General features: G+C 35.5%; 1 protein-coding gene across 5 annotated transcripts in view; it reads right to left on the bottom strand.

Moving 5' to 3' along the window:
- The window catches only part of LOC117100188 (transitional endoplasmic reticulum ATPase-like), a 39,031-nt gene that overhangs the window by 5,977 nt on the left and 7,571 nt on the right, over window positions 1–25,483 (bottom strand). The window contains exons 4-18 of one of the 5 annotated variants that reach the window (XM_033239781.1): window positions 22,004–22,106; window positions 21,120–21,292; window positions 20,150–20,230; window positions 18,338–18,530; window positions 16,860–16,991; window positions 14,701–14,803; window positions 13,837–13,970; window positions 9,789–9,924; window positions 8,345–8,457; window positions 7,668–7,832; window positions 5,866–6,201; window positions 5,069–5,377; window positions 4,068–4,226; window positions 3,068–3,231; window positions 1,229–1,353 (exon numbers count right to left, since the gene is read on the bottom strand). In XM_033239781.1, the coding sequence (XP_033095672.1) occupies window positions 1,248–1,353; window positions 3,068–3,231; window positions 4,068–4,226; window positions 5,069–5,377; window positions 5,866–6,201; window positions 7,668–7,832; window positions 8,345–8,457; window positions 9,789–9,924; window positions 13,837–13,970; window positions 14,701–14,803; window positions 16,860–16,991; window positions 18,338–18,530; window positions 20,150–20,230; window positions 21,120–21,292; window positions 22,004–22,106 (2,407 nt within the window). In that variant the 3' untranslated portion in view covers window positions 1,229–1,247. Of the gene's footprint in view, window positions 1–1,228; window positions 1,354–3,067; window positions 3,232–4,067; window positions 4,227–5,068; window positions 5,378–5,865; window positions 6,202–7,667; window positions 7,833–8,344; window positions 8,458–9,788; window positions 9,928–13,836; window positions 13,971–14,700; window positions 14,804–16,859; window positions 16,992–18,337; window positions 18,531–20,149; window positions 20,231–21,119; window positions 21,293–22,003; window positions 22,107–23,227; window positions 23,268–25,483 lie in introns of those variants that run through there. The other 4 variants (XM_033239779.1, XM_033239782.1, XM_033239778.1 and 1 more) reach the window with 4 other exon arrangements.

Genomic DNA, 25,483 nt, shown 5'->3' with positions numbered 1-25,483 from the left:
GGCTTTAGATGGCAGTGCCCCTGCCATACCACTCGCCCACTTGACTCGCCCAGTTCCATAGCTCTTCAGGTATAAGCCCACCTTATTGAACAAGAAACTAGGCCCATTTTGCTGATAGGCCAAATTGCACCCAGGAAATTTTTGTACAAAAAAAATATTTTTTGAATTAATAGCAAATTGGGAGGCAATTTTTCAACATTGCACGCACAAATTAAGTCAGCTGAGCTACTAATTCAAATCAAATCCTTGGCTCCTGGTGTGTGAAACTGGATATAAAGTAGAGGGTGGGCTTATGCCTGAGAAAGTACTATTATTTGTGATATTTTTTAGCGCTTTGCATCCATTTCTCTGATAGCAAAAGACAATTGATATCTAGTTCAAGACACTTCAGAAAATTTATTGTATATTTCATTATCATATTCCTAAAGAAATTGCCGAAACAAGATTTGTTTGAATAACACCCTATTCACATGACAGAAAATGTACTAAATATTAACAGGGATATCTGTTCTGAAATTTCCATACCAAGATTTACATAGCTTTCTTTTACATGACTAAATACAATACCTGCTACAAGTTTGTTGGTTCAGACAGCGCAGCGTTCAATGTAAAGATATAATGCAGCCCCAAACCTTGTACATAACATCCTAAATGTCTCAGAAATTTACAGGCCTCTTCTGAGGTCTGTTTTTACCAAGATATCGTTGGTATTCTAGCAAGGATATGCATTCTCACAAGCGACACATCTTTGCTAGGGTAAACATCCTTGGTACAAATTGTTAGTATTTAGTACATTTCTGTGAAGTTGTAGGTTTAAGAACATAAAAAAATCAACACATCTAATGTACAGATGTGGTCTGTAAACAGAAATATAAATAATCCTACACTTTTGTGCATAATTTAAATTCTCTAACAATTTTTATTAAATGATGTTTTCAACTGTTAAGTTGGTATCATCATTTTCATTAATTATATTAGAAACTATGTGAGTTGAGAGTATTGATTAAGCTAGATTTGAAAACAAATGATTTAAAAGAAGGCAAAAATAATAATAAAGTTTCAGTTGAATTGCAGTTTTATCCCTAGCCCCAGTTAGCATGGTTTTAATGAAATGAATAACACAACTGTAGATAACGAGACATATACAGCATTTGTGGATGCACTTCATCCTGTTACAGAGTGATCGCCTATAATTAATTCATTCCAATAACTGTTACTACTATACAATTTTTTTTTTTTTTTTTTATTCAGTTGTAAAGATCATCATCATTGTCTGCCTCTGGGAACGCATCCTGGTTGTTCGAACCAGCTCCGGCTCCTGGGCCCTGTGATTGGTTTCCTTGATCTGGGAACCTACACAGATACAACAACAACAACAAAAAAACAAAGTTATTATTATGATTATTAATTCAAATGTTAATAACTATCATCATCTTATTTTCTAAAAATACATGTGTACAATTTTAAAGCAAAGCACACTTTGCGACATACGACTATCTTAAGGACACTGCACCATCTGCTGATTGCTGGTGGTAGCCCGAGTGAAATGTTGTGTGCCTAGCCTTAAAGAAAAATTTATTATATATTAATTGCTTGCGGACACTAGGTAGATAGTTCCAAAAATAACTGTTGTTGGTCAAGAATGTCACAACGTTTCTATTGAGTTGCTTCAATCACCTTCAGGAGAATAATATCTGCAGAAAATTCCAAACAAGGAAATACTTGTATGTTTGGGTAGTGAGGCTTGCTGATTGGTGAAAAACTAAACAATATCTGAGACTAATTGTGAAAAGGCTAATCCAGCCAGTATTTACTGTCTGTGCATAAAGGCTGGAAAGTCAAGTCAGTGGCATTGTTTCTAGCTTAGTGAAAGGAAAGCCAAAAAAATGGCATGGTTTCCAGTGTGGCGAGAAATGTGTTGCTTTGGTTTAGGTCCGATTAAAACATGGATAACCAAATATTGCTGATAAGAAATCCGATATCGTGATGTAGTGTATCGTGTTTGTCAATTTATATAGCCTCTCTGGTCCGTCTGGAATGTCAAAATGGTAAAGTGGCTATCAGATTGGCTTTATCCCAACATAACACAATATTGTTGTTTGTGGGAGTGCTTGACTATAGATGACTTTTGCTGTTCCATTCTCCTAGCATGGCCTAAGTCTTTCTTGAGCCTTGTACGGAGATCACGTCCTGTTTCACTAATGTAAACCTTTCCACACTCACATGGAATCCGATAAACTCCTGGCTATATCTGTGCTGGTAGTTCTTCCTTTTGTGTTTGAAGAGTCCAAGATAATTTGTTGGGTGCACTATGAAACACTTTAATATCGGCTTGCTGTAGAATGCATTGAATAAGATGCGACAGCTGTCCCAAATATGGTAATCATAAAAACTTTCTAGATTCCGTATCATCTTGCCTATTGCTGTATATAAATGTATTGTTTCCCATAAACTTTACCTGTAACAGTGGTATATCTGCACAGGTTGGTAAGACAAGGTATTTTAATGTACCTCCATTTAAATGCCACCAAAGAACATACACTTCAAAGATGGGGTAAGATTGGAGGGGTACAAGAATTGACATCATAATAATAATAAAAAGCAATATTAAAAAACCATTAACACATTATTATCAAAGAATTGAAAAAAATAATAAGAACAATAACAGAAATAGGTCTGACTTTCCTGATTTGGCATGCATGCAATCAAACGAAAAACACAGTACTACCACAAGTTAGCAGGGGCTCCACATATAGATAAAAAACATGCCATTCTTTACATACAGCACATGCTCAATATTAATGACTTTACGTGTATTACCAACCAAGGTTATAAACCCTATCTCACTTTTTAAGGGCGCACTAGGTTGTAGTACTATTCAAGAGAATTGGATAACATTTCAAGGAAAACCTGAGTGTTGGATCTCTTTCTATTATAAACTCTTTAATAACAATCAATAATAATTTAATAATGACAACAGTTGCTCTGTTTAAGTCTGTGTATTTTCATGTATAATTGGCCCATGGAAAAACCAGATAATATTCATAATATTGTAAATGTAACAAACCTGAAGCTACCACAGAATCCTCGGCTCTGTTGTAAAGTTTGTGCAAACATCTCATATTTGCGAATGTCCTTATCCGTGACAGATCGTCGTGCAAACTTCATGGCTTCCTCGAAATGAGCATGGGTGATCTCTGGTACTGGGTCATCATCGTCATCTTCTATTTCCTTTAAAAAAAAAAATCAATAATAAAAATTAAATAATAAAATAAAATTTTCTCTTTCATTCATTTCTAAATACATGTCTCCTTCTAAATAATGTGCACTCCAATTAAAGACCACTTTTCTGTGGTCCTAAATGAACGTCATCTATTTATCTTTACAATAATCATCCTTTTTTATAATTAAAGAACAAAGCTGCTAAAGACCACTAAAACACTTATCCAGAAAGTAGTCTTTAATTGGAAGGAGAAATGTATTTGAAATTGGAAATTTTTGAAGGGACTCTGGGGACTCACAGCAGGCAGAGTGCAGCGTCAGTACCGTCATGTAATGGATACATTGTCCCTTATCCCGCCACACTTCATGCGAGGGTTATTCATGTTTGAATCAAGGTCTACACCGAAAGAAAATCAGGAACATTTTCTGTTGGCCAAACGCTCAGAATTGGAACAACAAAATATCAATCATGTTAAATGTCTATGAAACCAATATTATTATATTTCAACACTATTTAGTCATTTCAACACGTTCGCTGCCAGACACGAGTATTATACTCGTCCCACAGTTGCCGAGGCGATAGGGACGACTACACTCTTTAAAACCGGGGTAACATTCTAGCGTTTATTACTTTATTTTCATACATTGTAGAACCACAGACTTAACTGCAGATAGTGGGTGGAGGGCCAAGAAATTAGTTTTAGATTGATTAGAAAACATCAAGACCAAGTAGCCCCACTCACCTATGAAAACCTTGGATGTATACAGATATAAAAATTTGTATATAAATATGAGTTTATGGTAAGAAATAGACAAGTGATTTAATGTGTTATAAATTTACATACCATATCAAGATCAGGGTTTTCCATTCGTTGCCTCTGACGTGAGATCTCGGCATCAATGCATTGGCGGATCGCCAACTTACAGGCACGCTGACAGATCTCTGTCAAGTCAGCACCACTGAATCCATGCGTCATTTTCGCAATGTACTCTAGATTGACATCCTATGAAAAAAAAAATGTCAAATTGTTGTTAGAGAATTTTATAATGAAATGACATTAAAAAGATCATAAAAACAGAAACAGCAATAACAACAGTAATTCATTCTGTGTAGTTACAAATTCCACTGCAGCCAAAAAACAACAACTATTATAACATTAGAAATTTGAATTGATCACGCAGAAACTGACAAAAATTTTGATTAAGAATTCATTGTCTCTAGGAAGAATAATCATAAAATGCTATGGATTTAACAAATAATAACAATAACAAAACAAAGACATTTTGATGTGAGTTTGTATCAGGAAACATCGCTCCTAAAACAAAGACAAACAAGAAAAAATGCATCTTCACATGGTGGAGTAGAAAAAAATTGTGAAGGATTTAGAAAACCTATTTTATGATTTTGGAAGATGTGTGTCCTATAAACTTTACCTGTAACAGTGATATATCTGTAAAGATGGGTAAGACAAGGAATTTTAATCTACCTCCATTTAAATGCCACCAAAGAACACAGACTTTCAAAGATGGGGTAAGATTGGAGGCATGTAATCAAGTCACATATACTGTACTATAAACTTTGATGAAATGCAAAAACTCTGCTTTAGTTTCAGCATTTTCTCTTGTATATTTTTATATTTATTATTATAATAATCATTGTATTATTTCACTCTGCATAAATACATATCAAACAGAAATTCTTACAAATCTATCATAATTATGTATTAAGTTATGCAACACTTTGAGGAATAAAGGTCTCAAAGATGTTAGTAAAGTTTATTGTGTCATGCTTTTGAACCGAATTTGAGGAAAAAATATCACAAATATAAAGATCAGAAATATTTACCTTTGCAACGGGGGATTTGCGAAGGTTAGCCGTGAGGATGGAGAGACGCGATGCATCATCGGGTAAAGGAATATAGATCAGTTGATCTAGACGACCGGGCCTAAGGATGGCTGAATCGATGATGTCTGGTCTGTTAGTAGCACCAATAATGAATACGTTCTTCTTGCTTCCCATTCCTTCTATTTCCGTCATGACCTGGTTGATGACACGATCTGATGCACCACCAGCATCGCCAAGGTTGCCACCACGAGACTTAGCAATCGAGTCTAACTGATCGAAGAATAGAACACAAGGAGCTGCTTGTCTTGCCTAACGTAGACCAAAGTGGGAGGCAAACCATGATGTTTAATATTCTTAAATCATCTTAAACTAACTATTGATATAATTTGTACTTGTTTCTGGATAGGAGTGGATCTTTGGCTATGTGTTTTAGTTCATTTAAGCCATCTCCCCTCTCTCTGAATGCTTGACAATGTGACGCCAACTGATTTTCGGTGGCAGTCTTAGGGGTTTCTTCATTAAAATCAATCTGTTGCGCATACCTCATTGTCCATGAAATATTATAGGCCAAAAACTATGGGAGAAAGTGTGGTGCATGCATACAATAGACTTTTTTAAAGCAAGTTTTAAGCTAAGCAATAGCAATATATCTGACTTAAACAAAAAAATTGACTTAAAACGAATTTAAGCTATTTCTAGTTGGATAAATCAGCACCAGACCCTCCCATCCAGCTATACAATTATTTGTCTTTGTATGTTTATATCTTTAAAAATTTTCAAAAAAAGCAGCAACGTACCTTATCGAAAACATCTCTAACATTAGCTTCTGACTCTCCGAACCACATGGTCAAAAGCTCAGGCCCCTTGATTGAGATGAAGTTAGCTTGACACTCGTTGGCAATGGCCTTGGCGAGAAGCGTTTTACCGCAACCGGGTGGACCGTAGAAGAGCACACCTTTGCTTGGCGTCATTCCGAATTTGAGGAACTTGTCTGGATGTTCAACAGGGTATTGTACCAGCTCTTGCAACTCTCGTTTCACGTTATCCAGACCACCGATATCTTGCCAGGTGACAGTTGGAACCTCCACAACTGTTTCACGCAGGGCACTTGGGCTGCTCTTGCTAAGGGCGAACTGTTGGCAAAAAAAATACAGAATTTTAAGCATTGAGATCTCTAAATAATATTCTTGGGACTTAAAAGTAAAAATATAATTTTTAAAGAATTTTAAATTTTATGAGCAAAAAACAAAAACTAGATGATTTTTACTGTCAATTATCTTATTAAAATAAAATTGTGTACTAAATAATTTTAAATTACTACATTACATAAAGCTTGGTTTACACGTTATCGCCCTCAGCTTTCTGGGAGCAGCCCATGAAATTAGGAAAAAATTAGGTCGGCAAAAATTTGCCGACCTTAAATTCTCCGGGGTCGGCAGCCTCTGCAATTTTTTACTACCTAGGCCTATATAGTATAAACTACAATTTTTCCAAACACTCGACCTTACATCGTCATCTACAGATTGTTAATTTCTCTATTTAATCAATATATTGCTGGTGAAAGAATGGTCGTACTGTACTTGTATTAATTTAATAGTGTAGTATAATACATATGTTTTACATAAGAAAATCGCCGAATAAATTTTGTTTTAGCGTCGTTTTTATTTATATTTGGCATGGGAAATATCACTTTCATAAAAGCTACAATCGTATCATCATAGGCTGCTTCAAAACTGTCCATGCATGTCCATGCGCATGCCCATAATGATCTATTTGGGATTTTCCACACATGTACGGTGTACTTGTCAGCAGTGAAGTCAAAATGCGATCGTGATTGTGTTTACGGACGGTAGAATTAGGCCTACAATATGTTAAATTTTGTTTTTAGATAATAAACAACATTTTAAATATGATAATACTGTAAAATGAAGACAAATAATAGATTTAGATAAGCATTAAGATCTACGCGGCCCACGTGGCTTCAATTGGGCGATGTTGTAGGCCTTGGCTGGCTAGCGTCAATGCTACCTAGGCCTAGCCTACGAAATGACTAGAAAAAGACAAGACGATTGTACACAAATTGTACATACTGCATGCCTATTAAAAATAGTTATTTCTTGGTTTGACGACGTACATGAAATTTAGTGTCTGCTATAGCCTGTTGCAGTTGAAGTTTTTTACTTTCCAAGCAGTTTTTGAAGCAAAGAAATCTAGGCCCAGGTCGGCAAAAAATTGCCGTCCTGTAGAAATTCTGGCTTGGCAATATGGTCGGCAATTGCTGATTGCCGACGTGAAATTCGTGGGCTGTGGGAATCATCCCGATTGCGCCTGAGATTGCTACGCAGTACAACAATTGCACTAAAAACACTGTAGTGACAGTGTTGTGGTTGTATGGCATCAATCTTAAGGGTTATCCAATTTTTGTATTGATGTATTGTATTATCTTTTAATATGTAATGTTGATGAAGCACCCTATAAAAACATTGTTAAAATATCATTATCATGGTTTTTGCATACAGGAAACTTAACATAGCAAATCACTTTTAACTAGAAATTAGAATTCTTCACATTAAAGTCTAGGTGGCAATATTCCTCTTACCCTGAAATCATCCATAGTCACAGCAAGAGAGTCCATAACTTGAGCATCAATTTGTTCATCTTCGAGGTCGATGAGATCCATCTTGTTACGGATCTGCTGCAAGGCAGCCTCTGAGCACAAAGCTGCAAGATCAGCTCCGACATGTCCATGAGTTTCATTTCCAACCTAACATGAATCAAAATCAATCATTTCTATCATTTTCATTTACGTGATGGTGTTTCACTTCATATAAAAATTAGTCCAACATCACTACAATGGAGCATTCTGCTAAATCCCGCCATTGGAAATAGTCGTTAAAATGTGTGGGACCTTCGGCCATTAAATAAGATGTTTCGATTGGTCATTTTTAAGTTTGGTTGATGCTATGGAAAGGTCCATTATACATTTTCAAATCTATCATTTATAATAATGTATTTAATAATTCATTTATTATATATTAGTACTTACAACACAATAACTGATGTGTAATATATGGTATAAATACTATATAATTAGTGTAAATGTTATATCGTAATGAACATTGTTATACTTTTTATATCATTTAAACTTGAATATTACAACTTGGATGGAGCTATCTCCTATCATTAAATTTATGTCAATATTGAATGAATTATTCTTATCAATATCATGGTATTTGTTGTCGACGTTAACAATGCTAGACAACACAGCGCCCTCACCTGTTCCAAATCAACATCATCATGCAGTTTCATGTTCTTGGTATGAATACGGAGAATCTCAAGTCGACCAGTAGCATCTGGGATTCCAATGTCCACTTCACGATCAAATCGACCTGCAAGATAATTAAATTTGATATGCAGTCAAGAAAAACGTTAAATTAAAGGAGCAAATAAATTAAATATAAATAAAAAAAATAGTTAAATTAGATATGCTCTTTTTACACTGCGCAGTAAAAGCATAGCCTCCCCACGGTGTGATTTTTGAGACACTTTGTTGTCGTCTGGCAGTTGACCTTATAAGAGTAAATCCAGTAGAGTAAATCCAGTGGAGGAATGATCGGATGGGGCATGAGCTAAAGATAAAAATGAAAAGTAAGTTTATGAAATATGATGCCTTGCTACATAATACCTGTCCTAGTTACAGTGAGTTATCATTTGAATTGACATCACAGAAAGCTGCTAGATAAGACCTGTACTAGAAAGTTCACTAAAATGTCACAATAATCTGGTATATACTTGTACAGTTATTATAGTTAATTGCCAACACAGAAAACATGGATGAGTTAAAAATAGCCAAAATAAAAAATAAAAAAACCATGTCAAGCAGTCATTGAATCCAATTAGACTTACCAAACTTATCAAATTGTTTTTTATCGTAATAACAAATAATTTACTACTGTATAACAGCAAAGACACAAAAAAAATATTACAATTTTAACTAAATTATTAGTGAAATTATACAAATGAGCAATTAGCATATTCACACACATACCAAAAACAATAGGCTCCATCTTTTTATTACCATCTTGTAGTCTTGCAAATTTGAAATTAATCGCACTTACCAAGTTTTAGTTGTGGTAACCAGCCTAAATTACCTGATTAGTGAACTTCTAATTATAAAAATGAGCAATTAGCATATTCACACACACACACTCACACATACTAAAAACAATAGGTTTCATCTTCTAATTACCATCTTGTAGTCTTGTAAATTTGAAATTAATCACACTTACCAAGTTTTAGTTATCATGGTAACCAGCCTAAATTACCTGATTAGTGAACTTCTAATTATAAAAATGAGCAATTAGCATATTCACACACACACACTCACACATACTAAAAACAATAGTTTCCATCTTCCTACCATCTTGCATTCTGCCAAACTTGAAACCCATCAGACTTTACCAAACTTTAGTTACCGTGGTAATAAACAAATGACCAACGACGACAACAACATCATCAATAAAAACGAGTAAAAACAAGCCTCCCCTTTGTGGAGGCTAATAAGTAAGAGTAAGAGTGGAAAAGGAACAGTGAATTAAAGTTTTATAAAATTAGCCAATAACTACCCTATCTCCAGTCTTTGGCAAAAAAGTTTAAATGAGAATTAATAATATATCTGTTTAATGTTGCATCAAATCAAGCAAGTTGAAAATATGCTTACCAAAACGACGAAGGGCAGGATCAATACTGTTTGGTCTATTTGTTGCTGCCATGACGATGACATCAGCTCTTTGTTTTAATCCATCCATCAAAGTCAGCAACTGTGATACAATTCGTCTTTCATCCTCACCATGTGTCTGTTAATTATTAACATTACAAGTTCTTTTTTTAATACTTAAAATGTACTTGAGTACAGAATTTATTTAAAAAAAAAAAAAAAAAAACTATGTTTGAATTACAGTACATTTCACAAGTAAAATATGAGGAGATATGACACAATAATAGGTATCAGTTAAATGAACCATGACAAGTGAATGAGTAAAACACGGAAAAGGTTGAAATTTGTGAAAACATATTGAGTCCACTGAAACTCATCCACTCAATGCGTCGTCTAGCGTTTATAGTGACGGAGTTGAATTTGTCGGTTGATGGTCGTATGACAGTAACACGGATGCATTGGGTGCCAGCTTAAAGCTACGTTCACATCAAGCCCGGATTCCGGTCCGGAGTCCGGACAAAAAATCGTGAGAAATGGCTTCAGTGGTAAAGAATAGAAGCGTTCACATCTACACAGTCCGATTTTTTCCCCGGACTCCGGATTCGGAGCAATGGATCAGAAAGCCATTGGAAACGTGAATCCGAACGGATTTTTATTTCTGACCAATCAGCGACAAGCGTGAATGACCCCAACGCTAGCTCTGAACAGAAACAGCTCGAAAAAAGTCAGCGCGAGAAAAGATACTGTGTGCCGTGCCGGGATTTGTTTTTGCTTTTTAATTTTATGCTGTATTTTAGGCGTAACTTGCATCACACATCAAACAACATATTAACTAAAAAAGATAAGTATATTTCTAGTTTTCTTATTAAAAATAAAGTTAAATGAACTTCTCTCAGCTCTCTACTCTAGCCTAGGCCATGTAGGCCTAGTCTAGAGTCTGAGAGAGCGTTTATCCGGCCCAGCCTAGGGGCCCTACTACTACTAGACTAGCTTAGCTAGTAAAAAAACACGACAGCAGCAGTTGCTAGCCAAGTTGCGCATTTCCTGCAGACAGACGACAGACCCCACGGCACTAGCCTAGGCTTCATTCCTAGTGATAATAGAGGGGTGAGGTGAGGGCCTATCATCTGTCTGTGGGGCAGGAACACGCACGCACGGCCTTTTTTTAATCAATACATATTTATTCAACATATATTTTTATTTCAAATGGTTGTTTTTCCATCGTTTTTCCCTTGAAAAGCTCAGGATTTCTTGCAAATATGTTTACTGGTACAACAAAAACATACTTTAAAAAAAATATAAATTTGATTGCATTATGACTTTTTATATGTGTCCCTACCATTGATTTACTTGTGAACATCGGTAAATTAGGGGTAAATTAGTCTTTTCTTTGATACTTTGATTTGATAGGGTGATAAACAAATAATTTTTTTATCGGGTCTAACCTGGCAGATAAACACTACAACAAGGATACCAGCCGGGAAAAAATGATGTGTGGGAGGGAAATATATAATGCTTATATCAGGCGTGGCCTGAGATTTAACTTGGCCTGGTCATTACTAGGCTCTATGAAAGGAACATGTTTTGGCAGAGTCTGCTCTCAATGTATCATCATAAAAATTATAAATAGTGTAGCCTAATACTGAATAACAAATTGTAGTTATAGAAACAGTGGATGAACAATGCAAATTATAAATTACATACCCAAATTATTTATACAAGTAACAAAAATAATTGATAAAATTAATAATTTTATTTTACTTATCATTGTTTAGCCAGTTCATAGTTTGCTGAACAAATTATACTGACTAGTAATATAATTCACACAATTTAAAAAAAATTCAGACTCCAACTCATTGAAAAACTGAAAGAGAAACTAATAATTAATTATAAAAACTTTATAGGTATACAAATTTTATGACTATGTGATGCAGTATTTGAAAAATATTTTATTGTATTACAATTTACTATAAGCAGAATTTTTTTTATTTTGTTTCAGAAGTACTGGAAACTTATCGATAGATGATGAAACAATGCGAACACCTATTGCATAACTTTGAAGTCATAGTAGTTGCTGATAAAGTAGAGACACAAGACAAAAAATTCCCCCAAGTTTACCACTAAAAAGGAAAATGGTGAAAACCAAATATGTGAATTCTAAAATAGTGAAGTATTTGACAGCAAAGAAGGAAAAAGATCCATTGGCCAGCTTTTTGAGTCTAGAAAACAAACTGTGCACATACTTCCCAAGGCCAAACAAGTCCAAGTCAAAAATTAGTAATATTTCATTTCTTAGGTACGAGTGCCAAGGATATGCCAATAAGTGAACTTAATTGCTATCCTACATGGCATAACCATTAAACGACCGGACTGAATGAAGCAGTACACCGGGGTAACCCCTACTCTTCTCTGAGGATGTACTGAGTTCTTTAAAGTGCACACGAGCCAAATGTGTATGTCGGGCCTACGTTTTAAAGTCCTTAACCGAGAAGACTTCCACCACCGGAACCATTGGCTTGAATAATAATATATGGATTATAATATTTTAATTACATTATTTATATATGGTTAGTTAAACCTTGTGAACATTATTAATTAGTGGTCAATATTAATAATCAAATAATATTTCCAAATTTGAATTCCACATAGTTTGCTAACGTCGGTAAGTTTCAAATAATATCTGGTTTAACCACGAGAACAATTTGTATATAAATGTGAAATTGTTAATAAATACAAGAATCTGTTTTCACACAATTTTATCTGTCTCTTATACACATCTAGATGTGTATAAGAATTAAAAATGTACTGTTCCTCACAAATAGTTGCACTTTTAATTTGAATTGCTTATTTATAATGATCACAAAAGTTAAGAACTGTCAATAAGAAAGGTTGCAAAAATAAATTAGTGGTATGCTATAAGTACTGTTATAACAAATTTTCTGGTAAGCTTATAGTTCATGATAGAGTCAACATATAAAGTAGTTTAGATAGGACTAAATTGCAAGTGCTGCTGTAGGATGTATTTTTGGGGAGGGGCTGAGTGAGATAAGGATAACTGTGGCACGCATTGCCATCTGAGGGCCTTCCGACCAAGCCGGGTGGATGGTTTGGGAGGGGGTATCCTAATATATATCTAACATTATAAGAAAGTAACAAGTCTCTGTCATGTCTGGATATCCAGAAATTGCGCTCTCTCACACTGGAAAAATACTCTTCAGTATTTGATAAAGTACAATTAAGATCTATAAACTCAGCTCAATAAACACTCATTTCATTTCATTATAGGCCAATTTTTTTTTTTTTTTTGGTCTGACTGCCCAACAAACTCTGGTCGTCAGAGGGCTTGACATGTCCCATGGGGGTCTACAGCACCCTCCCCACCCCCCGACACCTCGGCTGCCGCCGCCTGGTGTTATATTTAGATTTAACATGATACTAAGGAAAAGGTAAGAAGCTAGGATTTATACACTATAGGCCTACACTAGGCCTAAATACATAGTAGTTTGGCCTAGCCCTCCAGGCCTACATTTGTCCTAGCTAGCTAGTTAAGCGGGCCTAGGGCCTACCTAAATACAGAAATTGTAAATATTTGTCAGGCTCAGAAGCACGATCAACACTCTTGGTCCCGGTGTCTGTCTTCCTCAGTTTATTGAATTGACCCATTCGGATCTCTCATTTTTCTTCTAATTTTGACGTCTTCCACAGCATCCTCGACATCACCGTAGCTATGTTGACGTCGTTCCACTTGGTTGCTTCCTTTGACCCCTGATGCTTTGTTCCCCGGACGCGATGTGAACGCACAACCGGAAATCGTAACCGGGCACGGATTCCGGTCCGGACTCCGGACCGGAATCCGGGCTTGATGTGAACGTAGCTTTAGACAATGGTAATTAATAATATAAATATCTTACATTTAATATAATATCTATGTAAGTAATGCAAAATTTTCCTATATTATAAACAATACCTACCCAAATACTTTGTATATTATCATTAAAATCTAAATCAATAATCAAATTCATTATTTCTTTGTTCAATTAACAAGTTCTACCTCTTCGCTTTTTGGAGCAATGACGTCCAACTCGTCTATGAAGATAATTGCTGGTGCGTTCTTTTCTGCTTCCTCAAAGGCTTTCCTTAGGTTGGAGACTGAATCTCCAGCAAGTTTACTCATAATCTCAGGCCCTACAAATCAAATGTACATTATCAATTAATTGATTAATTGTTCAATCAATCAATTGTTCAATCAAACAATCATTCAACTACTTAATCAATCCTTTATGTTAATTATTATTTTGTTCATTCAATCAACTAATCAACCAATTATAAGTTCAAAGAATTGTTCTAACATTCATTCAAGCAGTCATTCATCCAACAAATCATTCAATCAACCAAACATTCAAAGAATCATTCAACAATTCAACCAAACAATCAAATAAATGTTACCATCGAACATTTAATCAATCAACCACAAAATCATTTATCATGTAATCATTCATTCAGTCAGTAATCATTCAGACAGCCAGTCATTTAATCAGATTACCACTAAATCAATTAACGTACCTATCACTCATCCAATCAACCAATCAATCAATCAATCATCTCTATAAAATAAGGTAATATTGTCACAAAAACAACCAGATTGTATATGCTGCAAAACACAACAACTTTATCTGTGTTATAATACTTATCAAAAACATTAAATATATATCTAACATTATAAGAAAGTAACAAGTCTCTGTCATGTTGTTGTACTGCACATTAATCTATTTCTGAGGGTTGGGCTGACATAAAAATGAACAATACATTTTCAACATTAAATTTAAAAAAAACAAAAAAAACATATAACTTAAATACATCACACTTTGACAGTAGAATAAACAACAATGTACCAGCAGATAAATTTATAGCTCACCATTAATCAAGAAAAAGAATGCTCCTGTTTCATTAGCCACAGCTCTAGCAATCGAGGTCTTGCCAACACCAGGCGGTCCATACAGAAGGATTCCTCTTGGGGGCTAGAGAGAGATATCAGAAACCAGTGATTATATATGGTATCAAAAACTTAGTACTCTTTGGCATGCATGTGCATATCAAGTCTCATATGTGTGAACTCAGTAGTGGATCCTGAAATTTTTTGACGGGGGCCCAATAAGTCATCTACACCCACATGGTTGGGGCTCATGAGGTGAGCAAATTTTAAGAATAGGCCCCTCTATACACTTGGAAATGGCACTCTCAGATGGTAAAAATGCTTTTTCAAAGCAGCGTTCTTCGACAGAATTATTGACTTCCTCCCGACGGGAGCTATGCGGCCCCCCACCCCTTAGAGACCGCTCCCCTCACGGACGTCGCAGAGGTCTAATCGAGGACCTATAGTTTACTCTATAGTGGGAGTCACAAAGCAAATTATGATTCTGGCACCTACAGCTGCCAGGAAATGGCACTCATTCAGATTTAAATATTCCACCTCCATTTAAAAAAAATGTTTACAAATGTTGGGGATCCTGGCCGGCTTGGCAACCCACCCCAACTGGATTAATATGATATGTGTCCATACAGTCGATGTCAGTGACACATTATGTTGCTATGTATCACCAAAGCCCTTTTGGATTAGGGTGCTATGAGCGAGGACCCCACTACACACTATGGGTAGGGGTACTGAAGGCGCTCCTAAGGTTTGATTGATCTTGGAGCAAATTTCAAGAATACTGTAGGCCCCTTTAAAGGCTCGGAAATGGCATCTGTCAGACGGTAAAAATGCTTTTTCAATGCAGTGTTCCTTGACAAAATTATTCTTCCTCCCAACAGGAGCTATCCTCCTCCTCCCATAGACGCTCCTCCTCTCACAGCTGTCACAAAGGTCTAATCAAGGACCTAAAGTCTATTCTATACTGGGGAGTCACAAAGCTAATTATGGTTATGGCACCTCTAGTGCACTCATTCAGACTAAATATTTTATCTCAATTTTTTTTAAATTTTGACAAATGTTGTAGGGTGGCCCTGGTTGGCTGGGCACCCCACCCCCACTGGATCAATATGATATATATGTCAAACAGTCGATGTAAGAGACACATTATGCTTTTATGTATTAACAAAGCCCTTCTGGATCAGGGTCTATAGAGCGAGGACCCTACTGGACCCTCATGGGTACTACTGTAAGGGTCGGTGAGAGCGCATAGGCACGAGAGCGCATAGGCGTTACGCCACTGATCATGGATAGCTGTTCTATAGCTGGGTACTACATTCTGGCTAAAAAACTCTGTTTTTAGGTCTCGGTCTTTTGGCCTTTTTTACGTCCTGATATGAAATCATTGGAAAAAAATCGGTGTCGGGGATATAGCGTTGCGTTCGTCGTCAATCAATAGAAAATTAAAAATTTGTGAGTGGTAAAATAATCGAGATCTCCTTTCGCCCTCTGCTGGATTGTAATAAATTACCATTCCCTTTCCTTATTTTAATAACATATTTAATACATAGAACATTCTAGAATAACATTTAATTGATCAAAGAAACAGTGTAAACCACTTTGGTAATTTTAGGAACACATGACACCATGTAGAATCCAAGAGTAATATATGAAAGCTTCTGGAATCTTGGGTATTTTAGAGGCAAATAAGTCTAATTGGTTAATGATGATGTAAGGTGACCAATGAGGAACTTAGGCAATATAGAATGCTCTTGAATGCTCTGGAGTTGTACAGCTAGGGTATATAAGCTGACAGTTTTATCTTTCTGGGGCTCTTTTTGAAACACATGTTTATGTGAATATTGTTATGTTATTTTGAGACCGGATTCTTATTAGAGTTTATACAGAATAAAAGTTTATTTGAGTTGTTTTACAACATTGTGAGCTGTGTTTATATTTTATATGACAAAGAGGGATTCCTAGTCATTTCTATACCGCTCGGAAATACGTCGGAAATACGTCAAGTAGGAATTCATGACATGGATCTGCCACTGAACTCATGGGTACACTTCCTTTTTTCCCCTCTTTCTTTCTTCCTTTTAACTCTTCTCAATTTTTTAATTTTTTGGCGTGACTGATGGGGGAGGGGAATCCGCTTGTGGTACCTTCACTCCAATGGCTTTGAATAGTTGAGGATGACGCAACGGCAGCTCCACCATCTCTTTGATTTGAGCTAGCTGCTTGCGGACTCCACCAATATCATCGTATCCAATCATATTAAGCGACTCTTCATCCTTGTGTAAGAAAATCAAATATTATTATTATTATTATTATTATTATTATTATTATAAAAAAAGCATTTACATAGCGCCTTTAAAAAGAAGATCAAAGCACCGTACATCAAAATCCATTATTACAAACACAAAATTTAGTAAAATATTTTAAATCAATCAATAAAAATGACGCCAAAGTACAAAGTAAAACATTCAATAAAAACTCCAAAGATCAAAGTGCAGTACATTAAAACTCATTTTCACAAATATAAAAGTACAATAAAAATCAATTAATAGAAATGGAAAGTACAAATTACAAGCCAGGAATGGTAATGAGATGAGATTAGAAAGAATTCAGTTTTCGATTCATTAAGCTTTAACTTATTTTCCAGCATCCATTCTACACTCTACAAAACTGCTACCAAACATCAGGGGGATCATTATAGAAACTCATATTAATCACATTTACTTAAAAATGATTACTTTTTACTAAATCGTTAATCGCGGAGAACGCTATCTTGTGTTTATAAGATCTTTGGCGTACAATAAATGGCTTCATGGGTCCAATGTTTACCACAATTAGACCAATATAATTAACTGCCTTGCTAGAACTATAGTAGCGTTTATGAATAAAGTTCTAAGAGTTATTGGTGTTACCACAAGTTTACTATACTAAAACTACTAGCAAGCTGGGTAACATATTAGAGTTATTATAAGGAGTTGTAGCATAAAAGACAAATGCCCAAAAACTTTTAAGCATGCATTTTGTATTCTACATTACTAACAAACCGTATACCTTAGGAAGTGCACTTACAATACACAGACATCGCGATGGCTGGTGGCTAAGTTTTATTAAATGAATATATAAAACAAAATTTTTAAATCAGTAATTAGGCATTATCGGATTGAATCACTGTTGGTTTGAAATTGTTAAACTACATCAACACAACACATACATACATAATTTTACTAATTTTTAAGTCATGTTCGTCTTATGTGCAAACCATCAATCAAGATAAATGAATACAAAAAATTTTTTTTAAAAGTAACATGCAAATTTAGCTACTATTGGTATGAATGAATGCTCTTTTAAATGTGGAAATAGTATTATTTAAAAGATTAGCACTACTGAATATTTGACTCGGGGGAGGGGGGTGCTGTCTAATACAATGTTTTCCCTCCCTAAATCTGCCCCTGTATTTAAAGGAATGGTGGGCACAATGGTGATGCTAGTGAAGGTAATTATAACGATGATCTTGCTGATACATAATGGTCCTCAATTTTTACGCTGTGTGTTAATCCTATGATTTAGGCAGGCATCTTTAATAACAGTAATAATAATAAATCTTTATTGATCCTCATTCCATTACCTCTCTTTTAATGAATTCTCCATCTGAATGAATGACAGTGTCCGGGGCTACAATGCAGTATGGACTTGGATCGGTCTCCATTACCTTGAACTCAACAGCTCTCATACCTCCACGAATCATAAATATGTCCCCCTTTCGCACCGGTCTGTAGGCTTCCAAGAAGTACGGCTTTAAGTACACCTCAAACAAGTTCCTGAAAAGCAATTTAAATTACCCGTAGAAATAATGAATAAAATTATAAAACTGTTATTGATTCATAATATTTTGATAAATTAGCTTGTATAGTACTACTTATGATTGCACAATTCAATGTTCCACAGGGACGTAGCCAGAATTTTAAAAGGGGGGGCGGGGTCGTTATGCGAAGTACGTAGGACCCCAGGGAGGGGTCCTACGTATATTTTTCTTTTTTTTCATTAAAAAAAACTTAGGGGGTGAGGGGGCCTTTAATTCACCAATGCTCAAAACATTCTTTATCCAAAATAGTCATAATCATGAAAAATGGGCGTGTAAAACCAGATCACATCCTAAAAAAAAAAAGTTAATGCCATACCCGGAAGGAGAGCAATCTGTTCTGAAAGGTTGAGGAAGAGGAGGGGGGGGGGGGTGGAGACATTTTCTGAGACAACACCCACCTCAGATTCGAAATTTGAGAAAATTTAAGGAAATAGTGCCTCTAGATGACCAAAAAAAGACATTTTTAGTAAAATTCATCATCATCACATCACTATTATATATAATCAAAATAAAGCGCCAACAAATTTCTCCTGATCTTTTATCAGGGATTTTCGGCAACCATAGAGATCTTATTAATATGTGTGATGTACCATAGAAAATAAAGCTTACAAACATTGTCTTTGTGTATGTACTCTACATACTTCAAAGCTGTAATTTCACAAAACACCCAACCCCACCAGTTGGAGCTGAGGTGAGAAAATCTGAGGAAATACTACCTCTAGATGGCTGGATACGACACTTTTATATAGTAAAATTCATCATCATCACAAATTTCTCATGATTTTTATCAGGGACCTACTTATATCCAGGACAACTTAGGCCTAACTATAGCTTACTAAGCTTTAACTATACTATAATAGTTATGATCAACAAATCACAACTTACTTTTTCGCCTTTAGCACAATTTTCTTCACTCTTTAATATTATATCTATCAACAACATTGTCATCATCAGCATTATTATTATTACTACTATACTACTAATAGTACTGTAGTATTAAAACAAAAACTTAGAGCTTGCAAGAGAATAAAAACCAAACTGAACCATACAATATCACATTTCTGTATACCTGGCCTGGGATTTATGGATTTTAGATTTTTTTAAATCACGCTTAGGCTCATGTGTTATTATAGTAGGCCTATGTATAATGTGTGCTGATGCATATTTACAAAGTTTAGAAATATTCATTTTTTTGTGATCAATGGAAAGAATTTGTATTGGCTAGCAAGAACAATCTTTAAAATTTTAACACTGTGAACAAAGGGGTGGAGCTGCGTCTCCTAAGGCTTCCCCCTGTATACGTCCCTGATGTTTCATATGAATTTTCTGTGTAAAATATTTTAACAGATAAGGATAACCCACAGTGAGAAGACTTCATTACAATTCTATCAAATTTGACCAAAAAAATGTTATATGCCCTTATATAGTCATGATGTTCCCATATATAGTCATGATGTGATGTGATGTCATCATGACTACTGTATATTTATATTTAGGTTTGTCACATGTTTTTGTAAAATAAAATTTGACAGTCTGGACAAAGTAACTGTAATAACTGAATCAATTATAGCCTACCCTGTGATTCCCTCAACTGTGTCATCAATAGGGAGAACATGAATTCTTTTACTATACTTTACATCTGGACAACCTTGTACACTGTAAAAACAAAAAAAAGAAAATTTTGGTCAATGTATGTTAAGAGTTTATGGTAAAATCTAGGTTTAATCCAATAAGTACCTCCTTCCAATAACTATCGCATTTGAATATTGATTTACGCAACACATCTGCCCTACTCTGAAATTAAGTGCTGCAGTTCATTATTCTTGTGTGCTTGTATACAGCTGAACATATATCTCAGATACGCAGGATTTTTATTGGGTGGATGCGAATTTTGTGGAAAGTGGACCAAAATGAGGGTGGGGGAGGGCAAGCACATAGCCCTTCTGCAGCAGATTGGGCAGAGCCCCTGCACTCAGACATTCTTGATATTTTGAGGTTTTAATAGATATTGAAGCGGCAATATGAACAGTATCAAAAGTTTGTTTCAGTGGCAGTCCAGGAAATGGGGTGGGGGAAGGGAAATAGGGAGGGACCTTCAGAGACAGAGGATTGATATTACCTCAGCCCCACCATGGTTGGGGCTGAGGCAGGAAAATTCTTAATTATGGCATCCCTAAGCATCCGGAAATGCAACTCTAAAACTTAAAACTTGAATATAATTTTCCTTTTCATTTCATTTAGGGGAAGGGCCCTGGCCAGCTGTAGCCCCTCCCCTTACCTAATTCGCCACTGGTTTTGAGAACAAACATTATTCAGTGTTTTTATTTTCCCATGTTCTGTAGTCTATCAAATTTTTTTAGGCCTAACGATAAATATAGTGACTTTGATATGTCAAGGAAACTGATCTATACAAACTTTAATTATTCTAATTAAAAACATTGTGGAAATGTCATTAATTATATCACAAGGTAAAATTATAGCAGAAGGTATATAAAACGTGCATACGCACACGTCGCTCCCCCTTGCGTATGGGCCTGTATCTCACCTGATTATGTCACCGAGACGAACTCTGAGATTGTTCCTGATGACACGGTTGATCCTGATCTTTCTATCAGAGATGGTATCATCCGAGAGGACATTGCAAACTGTATCTCTCCCCTTTTTGCCCTTCAGCAGGACTTTATCACCTCGAAATAACTGCAGCTCATCCATCTTGGCCTAGGAAATAAAAGAATAAGAAACACTACACATGTGCTTATAAACATTCATCTGTCCAACAGCTCTGTCCACACTTTATGTGACAAATACTGTGAATTGCTTTGTGACAAATTTGTGTGAATTGCAATGTGACAAATTTGAGTGATTGCCCATGTGACAAATTTGTGTGATTTGACATGTGACTAATTTGTGTTATTTGACATGTTTTAAATTTTGGTGATTTTTGTATGTGATAAATTTGTGTGATTTGCTATATGACAAATTTGTGTGATTTGCTATGTGACAAACTTGTGCGATTTGCTGTGACAAGTCTGAGATTTTTCTATGACAAATTTGTGTGATCTGCTATGCATAATTAAAAACCCAAGGTCTTTCAGTGAAAGGGGTCTGATCATTCAAATTATGCTAAACAAACACTGTGATATGCTGCCCATATTTGGGTGCAATGACATCATCATGCCCATATATGGGCACATCACACACATTTTAAAATTTGATAGTGTGGACATGAGCTTAACACTCAACAGTGGTGAAATGTAAAGTCCTGTCCAGACTATCAAATTTTATTTGACAAAAACATGTGACATGCCTAAATATGGTCACGATGACATCATTATCATGACCATAATATAGGCACATGACTATATATGGGCATACCAATAGTCTTTTGTTAAAGAAAATTTGATAGTATGGATAGCACTTAAGACTTACCTGTGAAAGGCAGACGACAGAGTTGTCATCATTGACTGCTTCTTCCACTATTAACCTGTTTGGACGAGACTTGGTCTTCAGAATTGCAGTAGCAACATCATTCCTGTAAAAGGTTTGAAACAAATTAATGATTTTGCAATAGTTGTCTAATAATTAAGGTGTCTTTTCATACAAAAATAATACATAAGAATTACTGTACATTATTATTATTATTATTATTCCCAGCAGTACTGGGAAAAACCATTGTTTTTTTCTGATTGTTTTTGTTCTGATTTTTTTTTTTTCTTTTTTCTTGCATATATTTTTGCTATATTTTTGCACTGTTTTTTTCTGGCCGTCACTTTGGTCAATTCCATATGCTTAGAATTTTTCCATGCTATATCAAAGCATAGGCCATATCAAGTATGTGCCTCCTAATATTTAGTGTCAATGTATGGTGGGGTGTGCATGTGAGGACCAATTAAAGTGATTTAATGTTAAACAGTCTACATTGGATATTTCAAAATACGGTCAATTGATGTGAATGAAATTTACAGGAAAGTTTAATAAAGTTACAAGGAAAAATATTATGTGTTAGTGACAATCCAGGGAAGGGTGTAAATTTGAGGGTCTTTTCAGTTTTTGAGGACACAGACCTAAATATCCCTTTTAGAAAAACCAATGGGTCTAAATGAAACATTCTATATTAAAAGGTCTTGTAAAAAATGATGAAATTTTTGCGCAATCCACAGTATAGTGTGGATGTGAGGACCATTTGAAGGAAAACGTCCCAGACCACATATTTCGAAAACATCTCATGAAATATTCTAACCTATTGCACTCGTAAACATTCATTATTTGTATAACAGAACTACAGACCTAGCCATCCTTGCCTTTGTATTATTATTATTAGGCCTAGCCTAAGTAATTCATTGTTTTTTTGGGTGATGGAAATACACAATGCTGTTACCGGCATCACAAATTGAGTGAATGTGTTATTTTTCACAAAGTATCTAAAAGCCCAAATGATCCATACATCAATATAGCTATGTTTGTATAGAAAAAAATAACAAATGGAGCACTCTACAGCCAGACAACGTATTATAACGAAACATGACTTCGCGATTTTGAAAGTCGATATGAGTTCGGTTTTTGTGAAAAAAAAAAAAAGTTTCAGTCAATAATTAATACATCTTGGACAAAAATCACCGTTGGCTAGTTACTGTACTTAGTTACTGTACTTACTCTTTCTTTGATGCCATCTTTAAGAGGTCTTTTCTATTAAAAAAATAATTCTAGCCTATTCTTTGTCAACGGGCAGGCGGATGCTCATGAACTTTGCACTCTATCGATGAAATTATCGTTGAGGTCAAGTCAACCAATCAACAGCACATACGTGTAAAGCAGTCACATGCAGTAATTATTTATGGTGATGATTTCATACAATAATTTTGTCACATCTAATTTTAGAGGGACGATACTGTGGTGACTAAATACACTTCACAATCAATAATTGTACTGGAACTGTAGTTTTACTGGGGATGATGAAGACATAATAACAAAGACCAAAACTATTAATTGCTATATTTAATATTTAATTACACACACACACACACCACTATAAACAAAGTAATATACAAGTTAAGCCAGGCCTGCCAATAAGGAATTGTTACTGAGTTACACTTGGTAAGCACCAGTAGTGAATGTATAGACAGTATCATTACATGCAAAATATATTCATATGGCATGACAGATGAATTACTGAATCAAATAATCATATAGGAATATAGGTATCTTATATACTGGTAGACCTAGGCTTATACACATAATAGGTCTATAATACATATAACATTATTCCAATATATTAATAGCATTAATATATTGTAACAAAATGTCTCCCCAATTGTTGGAACAGCCCTGAGGGGTAGTAGCCCAATTAATTAGACAGCTGTAAGCCATGCTCTGATTGGCCCTTGTGGGAATGGGAAAGTTATGCAAATAAGCCCACTACATGGGGGAGACTTCAGTTGGTTCCCAGATAGCCCTGAAACTAGTACGGTACTGAAGAGACTCCCGTTATTGATCTTCCATTGTTACATCAAGGTTGCACGTTTACTTTACGAATACTACGACCCTATGAAGGGTGAGTAGTAGAATAGTTATTTTGGAGAAAAATACTGACTTCCCTCACATGGATCATGAATTCAAATTGTGTCTGTATTATTTTTCCCTCACGTGGATCATGAATTCAAATTGTGTCTGTATTATTTGATTGCTTTCTGTTTAGTGAAGTCGGTGGTGTACAACCACCGCAGAACCCTGACGCTCATAAATAGGCCTAATTATCCCGACAGACGAAGGAGATTTGTTACAATATATTTCATCAAATGAATAATGTTGTGCAATACAATACAGTACATGGTTTTGATGCATCACTCCAGATATGTAACAAAACAAGTTAGTGTCCTTGGCTCACACTTCACTCCGGCTAGTGTGCGTCAACTACCAATCACTGCTATTCGTTTTGATTGCACTTACTTCAGCTAACGTGTTCTAAACGCAAGTTACTCTGGCTAAGGTGCATCCAACGCAAAGCAATGTTTCTGGTTTCAATCGCACTCAACTCCGGCGAATGTGTATGCGCTCAACCACAAACTAAGGACGTTAACTTGTGGTTGAGCGAATGCGTATACGCTCAACCACAAGTTAACGTCTTTACAGTAGTTTCTGTTACTCTGGCTAACATGCAACATAAACCATACATCAACCATAAATTAACATTTTTGGATTCTAGCTGGTCTTCACATCTCGCAAGATTATCAAAGATCATAAATTTACACATTCACGATTATCATTGGCAATATATATCCAAGACCATCACATGGATTCAATAAGATCATCATATACAATATAAAGTACATCAATAAATGAATGCAAGATCAAGATATGGATTCAAGATCATCAATATACAAATTCAAGATCATCAATAATGGATTTAATCAAGATAGAAATTCACTCCAGAATGGCGCACCATTCTACTTTGACGTAAACCTGCTTGTCCCTGTGGTCCTATCACAATTTCCGCAAAAACATTACCCTGCATGAGGCTTTAAACTAGCTTACTCTACAGTCTATGGCAATACTAATGTGTATAGCGATCTGGACTAAGCCATGGTTATGTATGTCATTATCGGTCTCAACCGATTCAAATCCAACCAACCCTCCCGCGTCAGCGCGAAATTATTACATACTACTGAAACGATATCGCTACACAAGACGGTATCCAACGCATCAGTAATTCCTCCGCAGAGAAATTAGCACGCAATTTGCTTCAGAATATTTGACAGGTGAACAACCGAGTACTACGAAATTTGCATAATATAATAGGCAAGCGAACGATAGAGCAAGGCGTCATTAGCATATTAAAGCACAATAGGCTGAAAATAGATTACGGCTATCGTAACTCTGACAAATTTATATAAATCATAAAGCTGTACAAGT

This window comes from Anneissia japonica, unplaced genomic scaffold (genome assembly GCF_011630105.1).
Source record: "Anneissia japonica isolate Jap-2015-1 unplaced genomic scaffold, ASM1163010v1 scaffold324_len738069_cov173, whole genome shotgun sequence".
Taxonomy (NCBI): Eukaryota; Metazoa; Echinodermata; class Crinoidea; order Comatulida; family Comatulidae; genus Anneissia; species Anneissia japonica.
Note: the sequence above shows the minus strand (reverse complement) of the source record. Positions and strands in the feature narration are given on the sequence as shown.